Source organism: Motacilla alba, chromosome 1 (assembly GCF_015832195.1).
Source record: "Motacilla alba alba isolate MOTALB_02 chromosome 1, Motacilla_alba_V1.0_pri, whole genome shotgun sequence".
NCBI classification, from domain to species: domain Eukaryota; kingdom Metazoa; phylum Chordata; class Aves; order Passeriformes; family Motacillidae; genus Motacilla; species Motacilla alba.
The window spans coordinates 12244792-12268234 of record NC_052016.1 but is presented as its reverse complement, the minus strand read 5'-3'; the positions used below and the strand labels follow the sequence as shown (position 1 = coordinate 12268234).

Sequence of the window (23443 nt, the reverse complement as noted above, 5' to 3'; positions counted from 1 at the left end):
GAAGACTGGCTTCTGTTAGGAGCACTTCCCATTCTAAAATAAAAGCTCATTTTTATTGTTACTAGTGTTTCCTTGGGGAAGTTAGCAGCAGGGTTAGAGCATTTTTTTTCAAAATTATTTGAAATATATCCATTATGGAAACTACTGAAAACCAGTTGACTTTTCTCTCACATGATTTTATTGATTTATCCTTGCTAGACCACCAGGAATGGCACATTACTTCATAATCTTTTATGAGAGAACATATGGAAGATTTTTATAAGGAATGGCTTTATAAAACTTTGAAATTATGATATCAGATTACAATTTTTAGAGCACTCAAAAGGCTTGACTTGCAATAGAAAAAAAATCAGAAGCAGGGAAAAAATTTATCCCTGATGAGTTTGTTGGATCATGTTTTCAGTACATTTAGAAAGCATAAACTTTCTTCAATGCAATAATCTGGAGATTTAGAATATGCTCTTAATTTATTTTAGAACTTTTCCACACAAAAGCAAAGGCTGATTGAGTGGTATGCCTTAATGCTTACCCAAATAATTAATATCTCTTAGAAAAATCTAATTTTCAAGATCACTAAATAGTATTTTGCAATAGACATCACAAAATATTAGAGCATAGTAAGAATTGACAAAAATTACTGTGCTTAATCCCTGCTGAAATCACAGAACAGAATGGCTGAGGTTGGAAAGGAGCTCTGAAGGCCACCAAGTCCAAGTGAATCATGTGAGGATTTCCATTACCTTGCAAATAACACAATAAAACTCCCGAAGGCTGAATTCTGCTCTAGGGTACCTAAACCAGTAAAACCAAACCTGCATTGTGCTATGCAGAGGGAAATTTATACTCTCATGTTCAGCAGCAGATTTTCAAAGGGGTGGTCCCATTGTGTTTCCCCAGATTCCACCAGAGTAGTTGACATCACACGCACAAATAATTTTGTCACCCCTCAAGAAACTTTCAAGAACTCATAGAGTCCTTTGACTGCTTTTTCCTGGTGTCTGGATTTTTATTTCAATGTTTCTTTACTCTTCAGTTAGATTTTAACTCTGAATTTCCTGCAGTTTACTGATTTGGAAATAATGAAGCATTCCTATGCTTTTGCTTCATTTCTGGGGAACAAACCCTTCTAGCCCAGCTCTTGGGGAAGATATTTTCAAAGTCCTGATTTTCTATATCAAGTTCCCTAATTTCTGCTCCAGATTTAAATTTATAAGGTCTTTCTGGAAACATGAAGAAGACAAACACTGTGCAGGGCAAAGCTGCTGTTCAGATCTCCATCCCTGATGAGTTTAACCATGAGATCCTTGTGGAAGACAATGCTTCCCTACAAACCTGCACTCTCATTTCTTGACTGGCAGATGGGAATAAGTCCAGAGGTAGGAATATTTACACACAGTGAGACTGTTTTAGAAAACCCCAGTTATAACAACTTCTGGCTTTACTTATGACTTCTCTGGGACAAAAAGCAAATGCTGAAAGAATCTGTCAATTCCTAAGGAGGAACTGATGTACGTTAGAGAATATTTGGGAAGAATATTAACATCTAATTTAATTTCCCTGGCTGCTTCTAGACAAACAGGTGATTTGGGGGGGGGGGAAATTGAGGGAATTGTAAAAAGAGTTCTACAAACACTACAGGCATTTATTTTGTGATGTGTTAAATGTCAATGCACACTGAAGTTCTGGTTGCTGGCAAGATTGGTGTGACAACAATAATATGATTAAGGCTTTTAACAGCCATAACAACTGCTGTGTTGAATCATCTTTGTAGCCTTAATGGAATAGAAATGGAAATACTGAGCTTCTATGGGATAAAACTGTGTATGCTTAAGCTGTCTGCTAAATAAGTGTTTTTCAGTCCCTGCAAAACTGAAAATAGCTTTAGCACAATGCTAAATAAGAACCTGAAATCTTTATGTGTTTATAGGGATGTATGATACCCAGGACACTGCTACAAGTACTGTATGCTGTACATTTGGATTTCATTATCATGCATTCATTATTAGATGAAAACAAAATACTTTAAAATTACAGTGATAGAAGAAAACAAAGCCTGTAAGATCAGCTGAAAACTTTTTGATTCATTTTGTATACATCATTATTTCAGGGAATTATGAATCCATTAATAACTAGCTGAATTATCTTTTCATCATGCACTTTTTGTTATTTTGGAAGGAAAAATCTAAGCATTCCTATAATTTGGAATTCTTTGTCCTTTAAGACAGGAAACTCCCATGTGAAATGTTGGTGGGGTAAATGGGATGGTTAAGAAGTTCCAGGGGCTTTTTAAATTTTCAGTTGCCCATCTTCATGGCATTTCCATATAAACAGGGATTTGGGGATTAATTTTGTTCTTTATGTTTAGAAATTGCAGAAAGGTTTAATTTAATGAGTGAAGAAGCTTTTCATGGGTGACATCTGAAGGCAGCTGATGTGCTCTCTGCAGTTCTGCAACCAAAGCTCTGATTTTCTCCTCTTCTAGCCTTGTTACCCTGTTACGAACCAGGACTAGGAGACAAACACTCCCCACTTTTAGACAATAATCAGTATCACTGAAAAAGCCTCAGTGTTGAAGAAACCCCCTTGGGGTTCAGTGATTTTCTGTTGAACAAATGTAGGGTACAAATTGAGGATTCCTTTTGCTATTTCACATTCATCCAGTCACAACTTACTGTGCAGTAATATCAGTGAAATTAAGCCCACAGGTTTGAATTCCTTTCTTCTAACAAACACCAAGTGACTTCCTCAAATAAAAGATGCCAGGATTAGAAGTGGAAAATTGCTGTCATTACCAGAATTGTGGCTTGGAATGAACTCTTTGATTTGAAGTGGATTAAATGCTGGTTTAGATTTACAAATCTGTATGTTAGACAGAAAATCCTCTTTGCCTCTGCTCAGTGAAGGTGTCCCAGCCCACACCTGGTAAACCAAGACAGGTTGTGTTTGCTCTCTGATTGCCTGAGGCACATGGACAGGAATTCTGCTTTCTTTTTTGAAAAATGCTGCTGACCAAAGAGAATTAGCTGTGCTTGTTAATTATCTCCTTGTTGATACCAGTGTATTCAGAGGATATTCTCTGAAGTTCAAAAACCACTTGGTGTTTAGTGAATGCCATGTGGTAAAATCTCTCATTTCATCTTCCTTGTGCTGGTTTTGGCAACAGTGACTCTGCCAGGATGGTTGTTGGGCAGCATTTGTTTACTTAGGCCACAAAGTCGCATTTTTCAATCCTTACAAAGCATTGAAAACTGGAAGTAAATTGCCAGTCTTACCTGAAACATTTGCTGAAGAATGTGCTCAACTACAGGGTAGAAGAAAAAAGCAGAGGAAGCAAAGAGGGGAGACTGTTTTCCAAAGTTGGTAAATTAATTACTGTCAGTCTAGGGAGATATGAACAAGTTTCTGCTGTTTCAGGAAGAAAGGTAATCGATGATGGGAATTCTGGCAACAGTTCAGTGGTTTGCTTCAGGTTTTTACTATTATAAAAATTCTGTACTATGCTTCTCTAGAAAAAATATTGAAATGAAGTCATTATCAGCTAAACTTATTTGCTTTCAAATTTTATTCAGCAGAAATTACCTTGTTAAAATTTTGTTGAAAAATGACAATATTTACAGATGGATGTTGCTATGAATCTATTTGAGAATGTCTCACAAAATACATTTGCTTCTGAAAATGTGTTTACAGGATTGTTTTTAATGTTTTGTGCTTATATTTAGAGCATACTTAAACTGAATAATCTGTAACTTCACACCATCTATTATGATGTTTTAAAATCATATTCTTTTCTTTCCCACGTTGCTTCTCTCTTTCAATTGTGTCTCCCTTAACAGCTTTATCATCCTCTCCTGATTTACAAGCACTATGTTTATCTCTGAAGAAATGTACCACTTATGAAGGATTATTTTGTGCAAACTGAATTTCCAACCAAGAGTTTGGAAAGGATCCCAAACAGTTTGCATCTAAGTTATTTGTTCTTCTTGAACCTGAACTATGTATGTATTAAAATCAGAAAGATAATTATAGTCAGTGAAATAGTTTCTTTTCCTCACATTTAACTCTTACGTTTCTATAAAATGCAATAGCAGATATTTATATGAGAAAATTATCAGTCCATTTCTCAAATCTTCTTCTTGATATGAATCTGCTGTTGAAGATATCTTAAGCTTATTGCTTTGCATTAGAAATTTGGGTGTGAACCTTAAAGCTGTAGGAAATATCACAATGCAAACTTTTGCAGCAGAGGTTTGTGTGGAGAGACTAGACCTGGAGGGTCTATGGGTAATAATAAACAAAAATATTAATAAATAATACTAAAACCCAATAATGGTTGCTGAAATTGAAAAACCACACATATTTGAAGATGAGTAACACAGTTCACATTTAAAACAATTATTTCCTGCTTGTTACATCCTGCTTTCACCAGTGGAAGGTGTAGCAGGATGCTCTGCCTGGAATGGGGTGAAACAACTTGCCCTATGTATGCAGAGTTATCCCCAGTCTTTTCCAAAGCTCAGTCACACGCACATTTACTAGTGTGTTTTTGCCTCTATACAGAAGAACAAATGAAGGTACACTTATCAAAATAAATCAACCAAATACAACTTGTGAATTGGGATTATTGATTGCTTTCTATACACTCTTTAACCCCCTCACTCCTTTAGCTGTCAGCTGCAATTGCCATTGTCATTTATAATTGCTCTCATCGTTGCTTTTATGGTTTTCCTGCACAGGCAACAGATCAGCCACGTTGTGCAGCAAATCTGTCAGCACAGGGCAATCTTGTCTCCCCCTGATATTCATTGATCTTCTGGTTGCTGTTAAAAAAGCCCCAACCCTTCATGTATCTCCTGCACAATCTAAGTATCTGGCCCTTTAACTTACTGTACCATATTCTTCTTTACTTTTATGACAGAGGAAGAAATTGCATATTGTATTCGGATATTTCAGATGGAAAAGAAATCACTTGTTAATAATGATGCTAATTATGAAAAATTATGACCATGCATTCCCTTCAAAAGAAAATGAAAAAGAAATAGTCTGGCCATATCTTATCTACAGGTCTTTATCTTTTTACAGCTGTTAGTAGGAATCATTTTTGTCACCTACTTTTTTACTACAACCACATCTCATGTCAAAGCATTTGAATATCTCCGAAAGTCAGGTCCTGTGTGTCTGAATACAGACATCTGCAGGCAAAGGATTCTCAAGAAACTGAAATCCTGTTTCTCAGCTGTAACCTATGAAAGCAGAATTATGGAATTCAGTTATGTTAGATAGTGTACCCTTGGTCAGATTAAGCTGCTGTTAACAGGGTGTTATTGCTTGACTGTTTGACAATCTGCTTTTTCTTCACTGCTTATCGTCCTGTGAAAGATGCAGCAGCAGAATTGACAGTCAGGATGTATAGCTTGCTAACTGCGAAAAGGGAAAAGCAGAACACAGAAATATGCCTGATTTGAACTGCAGGAAACCAAAGTGGCCCCTTGATTTTTGGAACAAAACTCTTAGAATGTAATGCATGAAAGACAAATGTAAATTTTTCCAGAGGGTTAAAAGCTCATTTCTTCTAAGTATATGCCATTCAGGAGAACTGAATAATTGTGGATTCTTAACTTTTGGCAGCAACCTTCAGCACATGGGTGCATGGTAGTTTGCATGTGTAAACTGAAATGTCCACATGGATGCATGCATGTGTAAAAATAGCTCAGGACTATCAACATTAATTACATTTCTTCCAGTACAAGTCGGGAAGGGTAACCTACTCTGCAAGAAGGCTACAGATACTTTGTGTTGTCTGTGTCATATGCACAGCTCTTTCAGCTCTGTATTTTGGACGATACTTCAATACTGAGCTCACAAATCTAGCTAACAATGCAGGTGGTGGCTGTGGGTTTTGTGTTAATTTGATGGCCATGCCAACCCTGGATTCAGTAATGTGTTGCAATATTCATCTATGAATAGGGATACAAAGGAAAATAAAGGGAGTGAGCCAAATTTAAATTTACAGTTCCACATACCAAACAATTTATAACACAGCTGAGATCCTACTGTTTTGTCTGTCATAATGTGCACAACAACAGTAATATTTTATCAGAAAAATTCAGCTTTATGCTCAATGCCATATAAAGTCCACTGGCTAATATGACACACAGTCTCACCACCACAGTGCATTGTCCATAAACAATATTTACACTTCGCAGGATCATGCTTCCTGGGAGTACAATTTCACCATCCATGACCAAGGAAAGAATCTGGTTAATATTGCCACAAAAGTGACTCAAGCCTTTTGTGTGGCAACAAAATAGACAACATTATCTGTACAATAAACATATGTACTACAAAATATGTCACCTTCTGAAATGGATTCTGAACGTCATTTAACAGGTGGGAGAAAAGAGCAACATTAAATTCATTACAACAAAGGCTCAAAGGCCTAGAGCACAATGTCTTGGCTAAAGAGTTCACTATGTCCTGAATTTTTGAAAAAAAAAGGAAAAAAAAGTCATATATTAAGAGCTTCATAGGGTAAATTCCAGTGAAAGAGGATCATATTGCTGCTCTGCCTCCCTCATGGACAAGGTAAGGTGCACAATTTAAGGGCTTTTGTTGCACTGAACAGATTATTGTAATAATTTGAAAAGAAAATTGTAATTTGAAAAGAAAATCAATGATTAAAGCTTTAAATTTGATCTGCAAATGAGTGCCTGAAGATTTCAGAACTGCAATACTCTTCACAATTTGAAAGCCATGAAATCAAAACAGTGAGGAGACAATAAGGGAGTCATAAGAGTCATTCCAAAGCCAGGCTCAGTGTCTGAGGATGTGAGTTTACACAGAACCAGAGTTCTAGGTGCTGTCTTCATTTATCCTCCTTTTGTGAAGGGACTACTTTGAAAATCCTTCTGGAGAATACAAATGTAGATAATGCTGTCAAAGGAAATGAATGCTTTAAAAAGATTCCTCTTGTACATGTGACGGGTACGAATCCTTCAGCAGTCAAAATTTGGAGCGGAAGCAATTCCTTAGAACTAATTTCCAATAATTGGAAGTTATTTAGAGTAAAGTTTGTGGGGGAGAGGAACAAACAGATTGTGAATGTAATAAAGCCCTTGCATTCATTGATATTTTTTATTGGACCAGTGTTACACAGTACTGATAAGGTTTTGCTTTAAACTATTGTATAAGGCACTGTAGAGCAAAACTGTGTAAAGATTCCAGTCTGGATTTCTTCCAGTACAATTACAATAGTCAGGGACCCTTCTTCATGCCTTTTGTAGATACAGTTATGGAGCCTGATTTTTTTCTGCAGGCACACCTTTAACTTAATTTATAGACTTTCCATGGAAAATCTTCAATATGATGTAAAAATGAAGACACATCTCATTTCCCTAGAGTCCACCTTTCAGTGTTGGTCACATGTGGTTGCACTGGAGAAGGAAATGATTGTTCTTATACCTGTTTATGAAATAGCAGCAGCTTGGCCACAGACATAAAAATCACCTGAGCATGCCCTGGCACACCCAAAAGAACTCCCAAAATTATCACTGTGCTAACATGGCTTGAAAGGAAACATGGATGTTTTTATGAAGTGACCAAGCATTTATGATAAATTTGTGAGGCAATCGAGCAGTCTTTTGTGGCAAACCATGCAAGGAATGGTGTTGCTGTAACAAAACCAAACAAGAATAAAGTTTCCCCTGTGAGCTCTGGTGAGCAATACAAGTGGAACCAGATTCTGTGCCATGGTGTGTTTGCCTTGGCCCAGCAAATTGCCCTTGAAATGAACTCCCTGCTAACAGAAAACTTATGCTACAGCAACTGTTCTGCTTACTGCTCTCTGTGATTAGGGACTGCAGCTAGGACAAATGAGAAATGAAGCCATAAGAAAAGGGAATTAAACCCCTGTTTCAGACCTACTTTTGAACAGGCTTAGTCTAGCATTTATTTCCTCCTGTACAGTACATATTCCACAGCAATTTTGAAAACAGTATAATTTAAAAGTTAACATTTGCTTAGCTGGTAGCACCAGATAAAAGCTCTCATTTGCAGTGAGCAGGCAAATTTGTTATTGCCCCAGTCAATAGCTATTGACCTGGTACAGCACTTCTGCTTATTACAACCAAATCCTTTTTCTTTTTTGTTCAATAGTCAATGACACTGTAATGGAAGGCACTGCTTACAAACTGATGCAATATCTATCAGCAAGAGCTAGAAGTTAATGACTAATGGTTACACAGAGGAAAGCATGTGCTAAGAACAGCAGTACACATCTATTAATCAAATGTACTGCATCTGATGTGCCTTTATAGCTTAGTGGAACTGCAATGCACATCAGATAAAGAGTTTCTGTTGTTATTAATCTAGGTCTTAGCACAAAACACCTATCATTCATGCTATTAATACATAAATAATTTGGCTAGGACAAAGTTTTGTCTGACTTTTAGAGCATACCTTTCAGTAATATGAAATTTGGATTCTGCAATTAGTACTTCGGCAAGGCAAATGCTCTCCTCCAAGCTGAAATCATGGTATTCTCTAAATACCCTAGATGGGGCAGTATAAATGCAAGGCAACACTCCAAAGACAAAATGGGAAGAGCAGAGTGCATTTGTCCATGGCTCAGCCTGCTTCAGGCTCCTTCCCTCTGGCAGAGCAGTGCTGCACAACCCTGTCCTTTACAATTTATGTAACTTGCACTTTCTGTGCCTGGGGGTGAACTTTGCTCAGAATTCACATCCGATTTTCATTTCATAATTATGGCTGCATAATTGTTTTATTTTTTTTTTAATCCTGCCTGACACCAAAGTATATTCTTTCAAAGTCCCACTACTTATTTTATATCTGAGATATATTTATTTTTAGACAACAGTGTGACTATAACAGTAACGCCTGCTATTTTTATATTAATTTCAAACAAACATTATAAAACATTTATGAAGTTTGTTGACTACTTGGTGAAAAGCAGAACTACTAATGATAATTTTTTGAGTTACAGTTCTCTATAATCTTTCCTGTAGAACATCTAATACTCTAAAACTGGAGCAGTAATTTATCTGTTTGTTTCTCTTTTCTGAATGCCACCTTAATTTCTCTCTAGACTGATGATGAGGCATTACAGAAAGAAAACTTACAAATGTGGTAAGGATTGAACAATCATGCCATTGCCAAGGAAATTATTATACTGCACTCCCTAGGCACAATTTAATTGGATTTAAACAATGCTCCTAAATCACAACATTTTGCCTTTTTCAGACGAGACACACCCTAGAAGATCCAGCATGTGATCCCAACCAAACCTGTGATACTGATACATAAACCACCCCTGCTGGTGAAGACTGGTGGAATTTAATTGCTGATATGCTCAGTGTGAAGCAAGAGCTAAATTCACTTAAGTTCCTACACATTTACATCTCTTGACATGATCTCCATTGCTGCTCAGCCAGCATTTACTTGTGTTCCTATTTGCATTCACAGAGCTGCTACTGACAGGAGAGCAGTGGAGAGACTAAGCTCTGTCTTTCCTGCAATGCAATGGGTTTTGTTAGTCTACTAATCAAACATCCCTAAAAAGCAATAAATTTATCCTGCAATACTGTGTGAGAAAAGAAAAATATCTTAATTTAGAATCACAGAGAGACAGATTTGAACATGGTGAAGTCATTCCACAAACCTATTGAAATTCCATTCCAACAACATGAATTCAGGAGCTAAACTTTCCTTTTTGTTCTTAATTTTCCAAACATAGCTTTGATGTTGTCAAGAGGTGAAAACAGGAAATATTCATAACATATTTGTTATGTTTACTGTGACCGTAAGAGGACACTGCATTATACACACAACACTTCCCTTTAAATGAAAAATATAAATTCTGCAAATAAACAAACAACATGACTTGGTTGAGACAATGATTGATTTTGAAAAGAATATACCATGAGCTTTTTAATTCATTACTGAAAAAGGTTGTCACTGAGGAAATTACATGCATATTAATTAGACTTCTTAAAAGTTAAGTGACAACTAGATGTTTCAGCCTTTCAGAAAAGTCCATAACACCATACATCCTGCTGGATTTCAGAGGCAAGAGATCTCTCCTGGCAGCTGCAACAATTATAAGGAGTAAAACATTTCAAAGATCATTCTGGAATTTTAGTTAATCATTTGCAGTATACAACAGGCTACGAAAAATTTACTTTTTATTTCTTCAAAATAGGAAATTAATCTCTTCTGGTACCAAACCCAGTAAATCTCAATCAAATAAATAATGAGCACTTTTGCAGAAATAAGATATTTTACAAGATGACGTAACTTCATTGTCAGCTCAGTTATATTTGTGGTTTTCTCCACTTGTCCAATAAGCAAACTCTCCATTCTCTTTCATAAGAACCTATAGAGACTTCTCTTGAATGAAGGTAATTGCTATTAAAAAATAAAAATGAAACCCACCAGACTGAAAACAGACAGGCTATGCATTTCCTATTATGATCCCAAACTTTGCAGAATTGACTGTCAATGACTTGGAAGATTTCTTAGAACTGTAACCCATACTGAATGAGGAAATAATGTTAATTTCAATACTAAATGAGACAGCATGGGAAAGCCAGCATAAAACAGTTAAGGGAGGGTATTAGTGACTTACTTTTTGTAACAACTCCTTCAAGGCGAATGATATTTGGGTGATCAAACTGTCCCATAATACTCGCCTCCCTCAGGAAATCTCTCCTCTGCCTGTCCATATAGCCACCCTTTAGAGTTTTTATGGCAACAGGGATCTCTCTTTTTCCTGGTGTCTTCAGACGTCCACTGCAAACTTCTCCAAACTCCCCTGAAATAGATTGAATATCTGTTAGTAACTCACAGTGCCTGTACAGAAGAATGTTCAAGGAACTCACACATCCCATAGAAGTGGACAGAGAAATAACTGACCAAATATTCAGATTTATGAGTGTCATCACATCCCAGAAAATCAAAATATTCAGCAGCACTTCACAAGAAACGATCATCTTTTCTCTGTGCCACAGCAAAGATCATGGGAGCTTGTACTGCAAAAGGCAAACCTTCAGCCCTCCCCACTGAGATTAAACATTGGTATCAACAGGTTTGGGATTTATAACTGAGGAAGGAATGAAATGACACTTGGATTTTTATTCCACTGATGACAAAATATCTATGTAAAATATCTATTGATAGAAATATTTATCTCTAGGGGTGAAATGCACTAAGACCTCTTGTCACCATGACATTTTTATGAAAATCCTTTGCTAGGATTTTTTTCTCCTGAGAAGCTGAGGAGTCTCAGGAAAGAAACATAAACAATAACTATCTGCTGCTGTGGAATGCAACAGGTGCATCTGTGATTGGACCATGTGAGGTGTTTCTACTTAATGACCAATCAAAGATGCATCTGGGTCAGACTCTCTGAGAGTCACGAGCCTTTGTTATTCATTCCTTTCTGTTCCTTTCCAGCCTTCTGATGAATCCTTTCTTCTATCCTTTTAGTATAGTTTTAATATAGCATTTTTAATATAATATATATCATAATATAATAAATCAGCCTTCTGAAAAATGGAGTCTAGATTCTCATCTCTTCCCTCATTCTGGGACCCCCATGAACACAGTCACAGACCTCTATGTTAAGAAAAGCCCTGAGACTATCAGAACACTTGACTATCCTCCAGCTACAGAAAGCATTTAAAAAGTACTTTATGATGTTATGACCTAGAAAAACATTTGCACATGATTTATTTCAATGGACTTCCATGCCTACTTGAAATTAATTACATTTTTCCCTGTTCAGACAGCCAAAGACCAACAGTCCCAACAAATCTGGAGTTGTGCAGTGAGAGGAATCTCAAGACTTGTTTCCCCTAATGTTTCCCTGTCTGAGTAGGGCCTGTGAAGGATGTCTGTCACCCTGCATTCTCCTTACACATTTAATAATTCAGTTTGTATGGAAATCACAACTTTCCTTTGATCTTGAAGTCACACAGAAGTTATTTTGAGTCCCTACCAAACATACTTTTGGATGACTGCAGGTCAGTTTTCAATGGGTTATGATTCAGTAAGTGAAAAACAATGTTCACAGAAATATTTCAAAGCATTTCTCAGTGCAGGCTGCTTTCACAGCAAATCTAAATTTTTTACCCCAGTCATTTTGGAATCAGAACTGCTAAAAACCAAAAAGCAGGTAATGGACAGACATATCTTTAACTGGGGATTTAACACTCTGTTGAGTGCTGTCTGTATTAGTTTTCCCTAAACTTTAAGGACAGAAGTAAACAAAGTAAGGAGCTCTATTCTGTAACAGTGCATCTTCAAATATGAAGCAAATCTAGAAGAGAGGTACATTAAAGGCACAACCTTCACTTCACAAACTTATAACTCCCTGATGTTACAGGATTAGAATGAATATTGTCACAAGACTTTTATTTTATTAGGTTCTCTTGTTTCCACTAAAACAAACCAAAGTTTTATTATCTTTAGATCTAGGAAGAGTGAGATTAAAATAACAATTTCATAGCTTGTCTTTCACTTCAATGACAGAGGCATCATCAAGTGCAGGAGTACAATTAACACATGCTGAACATAACCTCTGAATAAATTAGCAGCTTCCTAAACAGCTAAAAAAAAATGAAATGTTCCCAGGTCTTCTTTGTACAGTTCCTCCCACCAATTTATTTCTACTTAATTAAAAAAAAAAAAAAACAAAGATGTGTGCAAATATAAAATATGTGAAAATATATGTCATTAGAGTGATGCTCTGGGAATCTTTTGACAAAAGGGGAGGATATGTGAGGATTTTCCTAGATGATTTTGCCCCTTTCACCTTTCAAAGACTCTCCTTAAAAGTTTGCTTGCCTGACTACTTGCACTGAAAAAGCAGTAGATAATTTGGACTTGTAAAGTCCTCCCATAAAAGGAAGTGATGAAACCTCCATGTTTTGCAGGAGACATGGTCTATCAATCTTCTGTTCTGTGACATGTTCAGCAGGACCAGAACACTTCTCTAAAGCCATGACCTTATTGCATCTTGCTGCTTTTTCAAGCTTAAATGCCTAAAATGAGATTTTTTTTTCCAATTTCTTTCTCTTGACGAAGCAGTGAAAAGGAAAAATACTAGAGCCTCAATATCCAGATTTTAAAAGAAATGTTGTGGCAAATAAATCTGCAGAATTGCAAAATCTCATTTTAAGACTAATTTGGAAAGCATGGGTTATAGAATAAACCATTTTGCTACTACAAGATTATACAAGAATATTACAGCTTCAGAATTTCATAAATAATGACATTCATCCCTCAGGGACTGTAAAAGGCTGTTACCAAGTGCTTTAAAATGAATTAAACTGAAGGAGGCAGCTGAACAACTTGCAATTCCAAGCTTTATTATCTGTAAAATATCCAAAGCAGGGGAAGGAACCCCTGTTTCTTTCACTTTGGTTTTTTTTTTTTTTTTTTTTTTTGGATGCTTGATTTGGAAAGTTAGAAAGAAATTTCCCTCCCCTTGGATATTGGGATTGATAAACTGGTGAACATAAACACTACCAGCAGGATTTTTTGTCACATGATGTCAAACTTGAGATCATCAGCTACAGAACAGACAGAAATATAAGGTGTATAATAGCTTCTACTTCTGTTTTAGACTAGATGGAGATCAATGGTATAATTTCAAGCACTGAATTATTTACACTAAGACTTTGACAAGATTTCATCCCACAGTAGCTTTTCTACACTTCTGTTCAGATAAAGAATTTTCAATGTTTTTAAAGTCAAAGGGGAACGGGTTCAACCAAAGGGGTTTTTCACATCTAAGAATCTCATTCTCACTGCTCAAGTTTGAAGATAAACAGGATAAATGTTGACCCTGCAGCAGCTGAGGTTCATGACTGCATGTGTAATAAGTTGAAGCTCAGAGCCAGATGTCAATGAAGTCAACATTTTTCCTTGCTCCAGGGAAAAGGCCAATCACAACTAGAGAAGAAGATAGAGTCCACTGCCTGTTCAGTTTTAATAAAATGAAAATAATGTCTGGTTTAATAAGAGAAACCTCGCCCATCTTACGGTATATTATACAAAAAGGAGCTAATTGAGCAGTCTAGAAATTTAATCTGTGCAAACCACACGTCCTTTTTTGCATTCAGAAGGGCAGATGTCATACTGAAAGTGAAACAGGAGTAGCCAGTCCTTTAAAAGTCTGATGTGCAGCCTGGTATTACTGCATGGGATCAGAACAAATGTCTTACAGCACAGACAGTGGCTGCTGATAGAACTGAAAGGTCACAGCACCAAATACAACTCAACTCACTTCCCCATTTCAGTCTTTACACTTGTGGGAGAACTTGCAGGAGATTTAGATCATGCAAAGAATATTGTCTGCTCTGGGAAAAACTGAAGAGTTGGTCCCTTCCTCGAGTTTCAACATTTTAACAAAGAAAATAGGAGGATAATTGTAAATTTTAAGACAGACTTGATAAAGTACCTCTGGGAATTCATTCCTTGAAGAGGGCTGAACCTTTAAACCAAATAGCAAGAAGAGATGCAGCAGAAAAAAGTGTATGAGTGAGCTATAATTACCAAATACTTTATAGTACAACTTGAGTACAGAATTAGGTTGGAGTTAAGCTGACAAAAGAAACTAAAAATACTTGCCTTGAGTGTCACAGCCATCAGAACTGCAAGTAGTAATTATTAAGAACTTTTGGACATGGCTTTTTCCACTGGAAACTGCTTTCAGTAGATGAACAGTTTTAAAAATGTCTTGACCAGAAATGCTAGAATATTTTCTTCAAGTTTTTGTGATTTTCCACTTTGGCAGTATCAGAATGAAATCTTTTGTTTCTTGAATGGAAATAATTTTTGTTTGAAAAATTAAAGTTACAGAAATTAAAAATGAGAATTAATGGCCAAAATAAAATGTTAAAATAGAACAAATTTAGAAGTGAATCTATTAACTGACTTGTTAAAAGAGAAGATATTTATTTTTGGTTTTACTTAGGTGAAAATTGTAAATATTTTTAAAAGTAATTCTCTTGTGATAAGAAATCAATTTTATATCCAATTAAAATGTGTACTACAGAATTAGAGAGAATGCACAGAAATCTTTAGGACTGCTGAGAATTATACTGATGGTATGTCCCTGAGTAGCTACTGAAGAACTGTGTGGGAAATGGTACTCTACTGCCTCAGACATGGTGTTTAACCTGTATCTTGTATGCATGGAAATGGGTTTAAATTTCATGGCAACCTGTTTGCCAATCATGTTAGGTGAGTATTGTTGAAGTTGACAAATTACCCATGCAATTTTAGAAAATGAAAACCATAAAAATAAAACCTATAAAAGTAAAATATGTCAAAGCAAACACTTCCATGCATACAAGAAAACAGAGAGAGAAGCTGAGAGAAGACTTTCCATAAATGAATTAAACTGAGATTAAGGACACAATTTTAATTTGAACTAAAACAAATAATGCTTTTCTGTTGTATTCAACTGAAATCAGCAGTTACAGATGTGGAATGTAGCTCAATCTGCTTTACAATCTGAGACATCAATATCTAGAATGTGTCTGAAGAAAGGGAAGAAATAGAAGAAATCAAAGTGAATATTCTCTACAGAGGTCAGCCCTCTGGGGGCTCTCCCAAGCTCATACTTCCAGAGGTGCAGAGCTCCAGCTGCAGATGATGTGGCCTAAGCAACCAGGTAAACTGAGGTACTCCAGCACCATGGACAGCAATGTGACACAGAATTTTCTCTTTTACTTTCTCTCTCCTGTCTGCTACCAGACCTGGTTTTATTTCTGTAGGATTATTGGACAACATTTTCTAGTGCATAAAACACTTCTTAGCAACACTGGGGATATTTCCATGGTTATCAGTGCAGTAATATATCATTAAATGAGGGGTTTAAACTGAAAAATACCCTTCCTTTCTAGAGTGACTAAGACATATGAAACAATATAAAAAAAGAAGGATTACAGGGCATCATCTTTCATACTGTCTACATCTTATCAACAGATCTTACTCTTTTCTCTCTCTGCCAGTAATCCTCCTCCAGACAGAAAAGCCTATCCCAAGCCAGCCTCTCCTTTTCCTCCCTCATACTCTTCCAGTTTTCTATTTGAGAAGAAGTTTTTCTCAGTCTTCTACATTCAGAACTTATATCCCCATAGAAAGAGATTCTGACCTAATTTCACCCTCAGTGACTGAGAATACATGACAATAACTGTGGCACATGCTGAGTGACACGGTGTTTTGAATACATCTGGAAAACAAAACAAAACAAAACCCCCCAACAAACCAGGTAAAAAATCAATCCTACACAAAAACCTGATAATGAACTTATTTCCTAAAACTTATGAAAAGCAGTATTGCCATTCTTTTTTACAGTAGGGATAGTTTTACCTGCCCCAATGACTCTTTCAATACGAATTCTTGAAGGGTCAATCTCCTTCGCAAACTCATGGACAGCAAGAGATGGATCTTCATAAGTGTCTGGATCTATGTAAGTTTTGAGTCCTGGGAAATGTACTGCAAGAAAGAGAGAATAAGAGGAATCAGGAACTCCTTGACATTCATGCATTGCAACAATAGTTTTCTTTTATTTTCTTTTTTTTTTTGGCTAGACAATTGAAAGGCCTGAAAATATATCCTCCAGGTTTAAAATTTCAGAACCCTACAAAAGAAGCTGGTCACTTGCAAAAGGGTCTGCAGAGGTACCAAGTGAGAGCTCAATGATATGGGGAAAAGCACGGCTTCAAAATAACAGTGATTATTGCCAAAGCAGTTTATCTTCCCCTTTGCTGCTCCTTGGGCAATTGAGGCAATCTGTCCTTTACTTTGAAACAGTTGTTTCTAGTTCACTCCTTTCATTTAGGAGTAGATGGCTGCACATCCTGTTTTGCCAAACAGGTCATATCTTTGAGTTCCTTTTCTCTAAGGATGAGTCCTGGAGGGCTGTGCTGCTTTGTTCTCTTCTGATCAGCTGGAACAGCCAGAGAGCCAGGTGCAAGATGACAACAAAAATATCCAAATCCATTTTCAAGATAATTTCTGTCTGTTTCCTTGGAGATGGCCATGGCAGTAGTGGGTTGATGCCAGATTGCTTTGGCAGGCTCCAACAAGCTGTCATTTTCTGGCATGGCTGATATCCCTTGTGTTCCTGAGTATAGCATGTTCAAGAACTTGTGTTGTTTCTTCTGGATTATCTGTGTGGGAATTCTTTTAGGCTGCTGCCATATCATGATTAGGTTTTCTGGAAAACTTTCAATCCATTATCAGAAGTTGATGCTAATAATCCATCAATTTATCAGGACAAAAAGAGGCATCTGCAGCTGGGTCCAGAGAATCCCTTTAAAAAGAATGAAGCATTTCTCAGCCTTCTTTCTCCTGTCAGTTAGTAGCTGAGTCTAAAACAGTAATTCCTCTTTATTCTTGGTTCTGTGGAGCACATATATGAGTAGAGACTTGCCCCCTCCAGTGTGCTGCTGAGATCACTACAAATGAATGGGAAGGCTCTGAAATGAAGCTTTGTGTCAACATGAAATACATTCATCATTTACCCTGGCCTGAAAGACACTGAGTGAGGCTTTTTTCAAAATTCAGTCACGGTCTCAGAGGCATATATCAAACTCTCCAGGAAGAAGGTTTTTGTCTTCTTTTATTTCTTGGAAACAAATGACAAAACCATCTTTCTAGGCAGTATACTTTATGGGCAAATGTGCCCTTTTCCCTGACAGAAAGAGACACTTGGCTCCATATAGTGGTGTCACCTGAAAAAATATTTTACTTCTGGTAACTTCTGTGTTAATCATAGCATTTCCAGAGATGTTATCAAAATGATGAAAGAATAAAATCTGATACCCCTTGTGCAATACCCTTTGTATAAAAAAAAATACATTTAAATGGCTACTCTAACAAGAAACAGTAAGGCAACTAATTTAAAGAAGGTAGCTAAACTAAGGTATATAAACTAATTATTGCCCATGAGAGATCACCAGGATTTTCTCTCACTGTACTGATCAGTGAGCAGGAACATAAGGGAAGACAACCCATTCCACTTCTTATTTCTTGGTTGGCTGGAAGTGCAGATCCCTAAATCCAAAGAGAACTAGATACAAATAAGTCATACAATCACCAGGAGAGGAATTTTGTGGCAGAAATTCAGTACCCAGAACAACTGAGAATTCAAAGAAATAAACCTGAGAACCTGCTAAATATTATTAGCTGAATACCAAAAAACCCTATAATAATAGATTTAATAAGAATAGATTTAGTGAAATTTCAAACAAAAATAAAGAGCATAGATGATGCAGACAATAAGGAACTACTCAAATAACCAGATTAAAACATCAAGGGCAAAAGTTGTTCAGGAAATGGTGGACTCTCTTCCACCATTTAAAACATGATACAGATATTATATAGTGTTGAACTACTTACAATGTCCATTTTGCAAATGAGCCCTTCTTTTCTCCTCAGATTTCATTTTGGCCTTTATGTACCACTGGCATCTTTCAAAAAAAAAACAAGTGAGGTTTTAAATAAAATACTTGTCATGAATAAAACAGATGTACACCGAGTTTTATCTGCAATTTTATGAAAGCCAAATTATTTGCATTTGGAATATATATTTACTTAGAAATCTAAAGAGGGAAATATGCATGATGAACTACAAATAGATTATATACAAAGAAAAACAAATCATGATTGACTGATTAGCATGACAATGACTGCCTGAGTTTAAGTTTGATGTAATACTTTTTTTATGTTTGACTCCTCCAAAGAATTCTGATACTTCAGTAAATTATTACTTTCCTCCATTCCTGTTTGTGTGCATAGGCCTGTAGTAATTAAACCATATCCCATTAACTTTCATATGCAGTGGGTAAAATACCCTCTCATTTTCTTAATGATAGGATTACAATGACTTCACCATGTTTCATGAAAAAAGAAAAAAATTTTTTTTCACATCAGGACCCCTTTATTCTCTTTTGCTGAGTGGCTCTATGCAGTTTGAGCTGCTGAACACTGCCTACATGCAGGTCTGATAATGCTGATTTAGGGGGTCACATGGCAGGTCCAACTGTCTCAGTCAAGAAAAAAATAAAATATTTGCTTGTGGTCTTAATGCTCTTTCTCACTCACTGAGCAGCCTAAAAATTACTATTTAGAGAGAAATCTTTTGGTTTAAGGGATAGCAAAGGGTTGTTGAGGCTCTGGTGACCCTGGAGAACAGCAGGGCCTGTGAACATGTGCTCTGTAGTACAGACATGCAGTTCCAAGACCAGCTTGAAAAAAAAAGACTGTCATCTGTGTGAACATTAACAGCATTATAAAATTAATTAAAATAATTAAAGTCAGTAAATCCATACTAACAGGGGAGATCCATGAGGACTAGGTGAACACACCCAACTCATTTCAGTGGGTTTGTTTAATCTACTGAAACAGAGCAGGAACAGTTACAAGTTCACTCACTGCTACACATGTGATGAGGAGGAAATTAAGGGCAAAAACTCCTGAAGCTGGTGTGCCCTTGTGGGGGAATGCAAACCAGTGGACTCTCAGACTCTGTGGAGAAACCTTGAGATTGAGCACCAGTTGCTGGGACTCCCTAAGGATGCCAGTGCCACTTCTAGGACCTGAACAAGTGGTCTGTAGGGTGCCACCTGTCCAGAGCCCCAAACACAAGTTCTTACACTCCAAGTGCTTGCCCAAGGGAACGGGCAAAGAAACAAGACTTTAACCTTATCCAGCCCTCCTAAACTTCCATGTGGCCCCAAAGTTTGACTACAGAAGCCAGTGATCAATCACCAGTGGAGAAGTCTCCTCATTCTGTGCTCCTGCTGGCTGCAGAACAATCGGAGATAAGGCTAAATCAGACTGAGGTTTAACATCCCATATCCTGAAACTGAGCCAAGACCCCAGTCCTGTGTCTTGAAGCCTCTGTTGCTTTCGTATTCCTCTCTTCAATTGACAGCCCTGCTTCCTGCTTGCTCCTGGTGGGTAATGACCCAGCACAGTGCAGAGGCAGGTGCACATTTCACCCAGCCTCTCCACTCTGAATAGGCTCATCAGCAGCCCTGAGACTCGACAGCTCATCAAATTGATAATTCTAAACAGTGAAGCAGAGCACATCTGTAGGGTACCAGTGCCATTTTTCATGCTGAAATTTGCCTCCAGTCCTAGAGTAAATTGAGTATTTATTCAAAGTTTCCTTGCTCTGTCTGCTGTGGAACATGCTCTTATCACTGCATTTAAGCAGCACTTCAAAATGAATTTCTATCTAACATAATTGAAATGGTCCCATTGAGTAAGGCAGTAGAAATCTAAGAGAATCTCTGATATTCTTAACAGTAGAAAACAGGAGGAAGAAATACAGAAAGAAACCCATTTCCATATTTTTTTTTCATTCCCAAGTTTAGGGATTTTTTTTCTAAAGGAAGTGTTTGAGCTGTTTCAGGATTTCACATATGGATTCCACACAATCATTTTCTCTGGAAATTTGTCTCTGTCTAAGTAATTCCTCTCTCTTCTGAAACATCCTACTGTTTGTCACCTTCTGTAGTAATTGCAGGAATCTTTACTTAGCCTCTAAGATTATCTAAGGCCACAATATGTTCCAAGGTTAACTGCTCTCATTTCCTTCACCAGAACGTTAGATTTAACTGGTTTTATTATTTAGCAGAACATTAATTCACATAATGGCAGCTGCTGCAGTGCCATATTTAGGGTATTGCTGGGTATTGCAAAAAAAACCTCTGGCCTGCACTGATAGAACTTCCCTTTGTGTTCAAATTAGAGGTAAGGCTATACCAACAAAAGTGATGTGTAATTACAAATCTAAGAGTGCAGCACCTTCTGTTGATATCTGAGTAGTGCACTCTCTAAAGTTTTGCAATTGACAGTTACAAGATTTTGTAGAACACACTGTGGGGATTTTTTTCTTCTTTTCTATATTTTTTTCTTTTCCATGTAATGTCAGAGCCTTAAGGGTGCAGCAGGTATACTGCATTTTTAAATTATCACTTTGCAGGCAAGAAGTCCAGAAACTTATTTCTAAATATCCAAACTACTTCCTGCTTTCCCATAATTTCTTATCTCCCTAAACTGTGTCTTTATGAAAAACCACACTTATAAAAGAACTGTATGACCTGTGCTGAACAAAGAGGATATTCCACTTTGTCTAACTCTAATTTTAGCTCTGAAAATGTGGTCTAATGACTTCAATATTATTCTAAAATTCTTCATTTTAGATGGGACTATATGAGAACAGTGTTTTAATTACCTGCCAGTGATGAGGAAGAACAAGGTGAGGATGACCAGCAGAGTGAATCCACCCACAGCAGCAGTGGCAATTACAAGAATCTGTCCCTGCTCTGCAGCCATATCAGAAGCTGAAAGAGAAGCACAGACAAAAGGGGTTAATACTCCATCCATCACCCAGGGATTTTGCAGAATGGCTGAAATAATTTCAATGGGAAAATATTGCAATTTTTTAAAACATTTTCCTCAGTGTTTAGCAAGGGCATCAGATGCAAATGTGTCTGTGAAGTGAGAAACCATAATCCATATCTCAAGTAGGATGGAGGGGAGAGGATGTTTACAGGTTTCTAAAGGGAGGATTTGTCACTATCAGACACTTGCAACTTACTAATGTTTAAATATGACAGGATTTTGGACACAAAATAGTATTTTCTTCCTTAGCTTTATTTATCTTAATCCTGCACCTAATTCAGAAGTTCTCTCCTCCCGCCTGTCCCAGTGAAGTCAGCAGCAGGGCTGGGTATGTGAAGATACTAAACTTCAGGTGTGCAGGAATACTAAACTTCAGGGTGCAGGAGGAAGCAAAGCAGAACCGCCACACCTAATTTGTAGCTTCACACATTCTTCAGCATGTCTGCTGTTCAGTTTCATTGTCACAAAATACATATATTTTATCATAATGTGCTTTGGTAACTCTGTAGTTGACCAAAAAAAAAAATTCTTATGCCTCGTGTTTTTCTCACTGCTTTCTGTAGTATGTTTAGGAGTTAAAAAGATCACTTCAGATTATCCAGTCGCTGGAGACTTCCTAATTATCTTAATTTATTGTGTATAATATTAAATCTTTAAATTGAGGATTTACCTACTTACAGTCCAGGTGGTCCTCACTGTCCAAATACTACATTAGCAGAAAAAGAATTAGGCTCATTGTTTTTTCTCTGTCTCCTGTCTTGTGACTCCAAAGTTTTATTTGTTAAACTCTGTTCCACTTGAACATTTACATCACATGACATTTACCTAATTCTTACTATTTCCATGGGAAATAAAACATTGTATTGAAAGAAGAATAAATAATTCTATTCAACACCTTCTGAAAACAGGAGTAAATACAGAAAAGGGAATAATTTTTATATAAGGGAAGAAACTTTGATTTGCTAAACTTGCAAACTGTTCAATAAGCGAAATCTTCAGCTTTCCTTAGGCATCAGGTGATTAAAGCTTAGGGAAATCACCTAGGCTGCTGTCTAGAAAGCTCAGCAGGCGATATTCTCTCACTTTGCAGCTGATGAAGCTCAATGCAATGCACACATTGCTATCCAAAGCCTCATAAAATAGTTTCCTAGAAAAGCATTGGGCTTCTGAACAAGATTTGTGTGTGGCTTAAAAACTCATGGTGTAAACTGGATTTGTAAGAGTAGCAAAGCAAATAAAAACAATAGTAGCTTATGTCAGATTTTCAGCAAAACCAACTTTTTAGGTTTCTGTCTAAATAATTTGATGGAAGCATGCACAGGCAGTAAATTACAAGAGATCCAGTGGCCAGACAAATTAAATATACACATCTTCCAAGAAATGATGGAGCAAATATTGACTGAATAGTTAAATGATATCTAGTGATGTTATGGCAGTGCATTCCAGCTCTGTGTTACCTTCCACAGGCTCAGGTTTACTTGGAAAAATGCAACATAACAAATATCATGCCACACAAGTAACAATGCAGATGCTGAATACAATTTTCAGACTAGTGGGGGTTGTGCTAAATGTGGCAAAGATTATTAAAGGCAGGCATGGTTTGAAGTTGAACATGGAGAAGGTTTCAGAGGAGTCCTTCCTGCCCATGTCTGCAGTGGAGAGGACAAACTGCAGCTCTCCTTTTGTTTTTAATAGGAAGAAGATGTGTGCAAAAATTGTGAATTTGGCAGGAGGAAAGCAAAACACAAGCACAAAATTAACAGCAAAATTTATTTGTCAAAAGAAAAATTAACTGTGGTTTTTTTCAACAAACATTCACTGCCAAAGCAACAACCCAGGAAGATTCCTGGTGCAAATGTAGGGGCTGATTCCATGGCCCACAGAAGCACCTGCAGCTATCAAGATGAAGATGTGTTCTGGATCATTTCTGGATGGAGCTGCTATTTTCTGGTGTTCTAACTAAAACAGAATCCAATCTACCCCTTTAATGACAAACATT

The 23443-nt window shown here is 36.9% G+C and overlaps 1 protein-coding gene across 9 annotated transcripts in view; it reads right to left on the bottom strand.

Moving 5' to 3' along the window:
* EPHA6 (EPH receptor A6) overlaps positions 1 to 23443 on the bottom strand; it is a 381012-nt gene that overhangs the window by 76342 nt on the left and 281227 nt on the right. For all 9 annotated transcript variants that reach the window (XR_005258586.1, XM_038150645.1, XM_038150636.1 and 6 more), the window contains 4 exons: positions 21275 to 21383; positions 18430 to 18500; positions 16396 to 16521; positions 10640 to 10825 (listed from right to left, as the gene is read on the bottom strand). Coding sequence is in view for 8 of the 9 variants with exons in the window: in XM_038150645.1 (XP_038006573.1) it covers positions 10640 to 10825; positions 16396 to 16521; positions 18430 to 18500; positions 21275 to 21383 (492 nt within the window). In the remaining variant the exon portion in view is untranslated. The remainder of the gene's footprint in view (positions 1 to 10639; positions 10826 to 16395; positions 16522 to 18429; positions 18501 to 21274; positions 21384 to 23443) is intronic.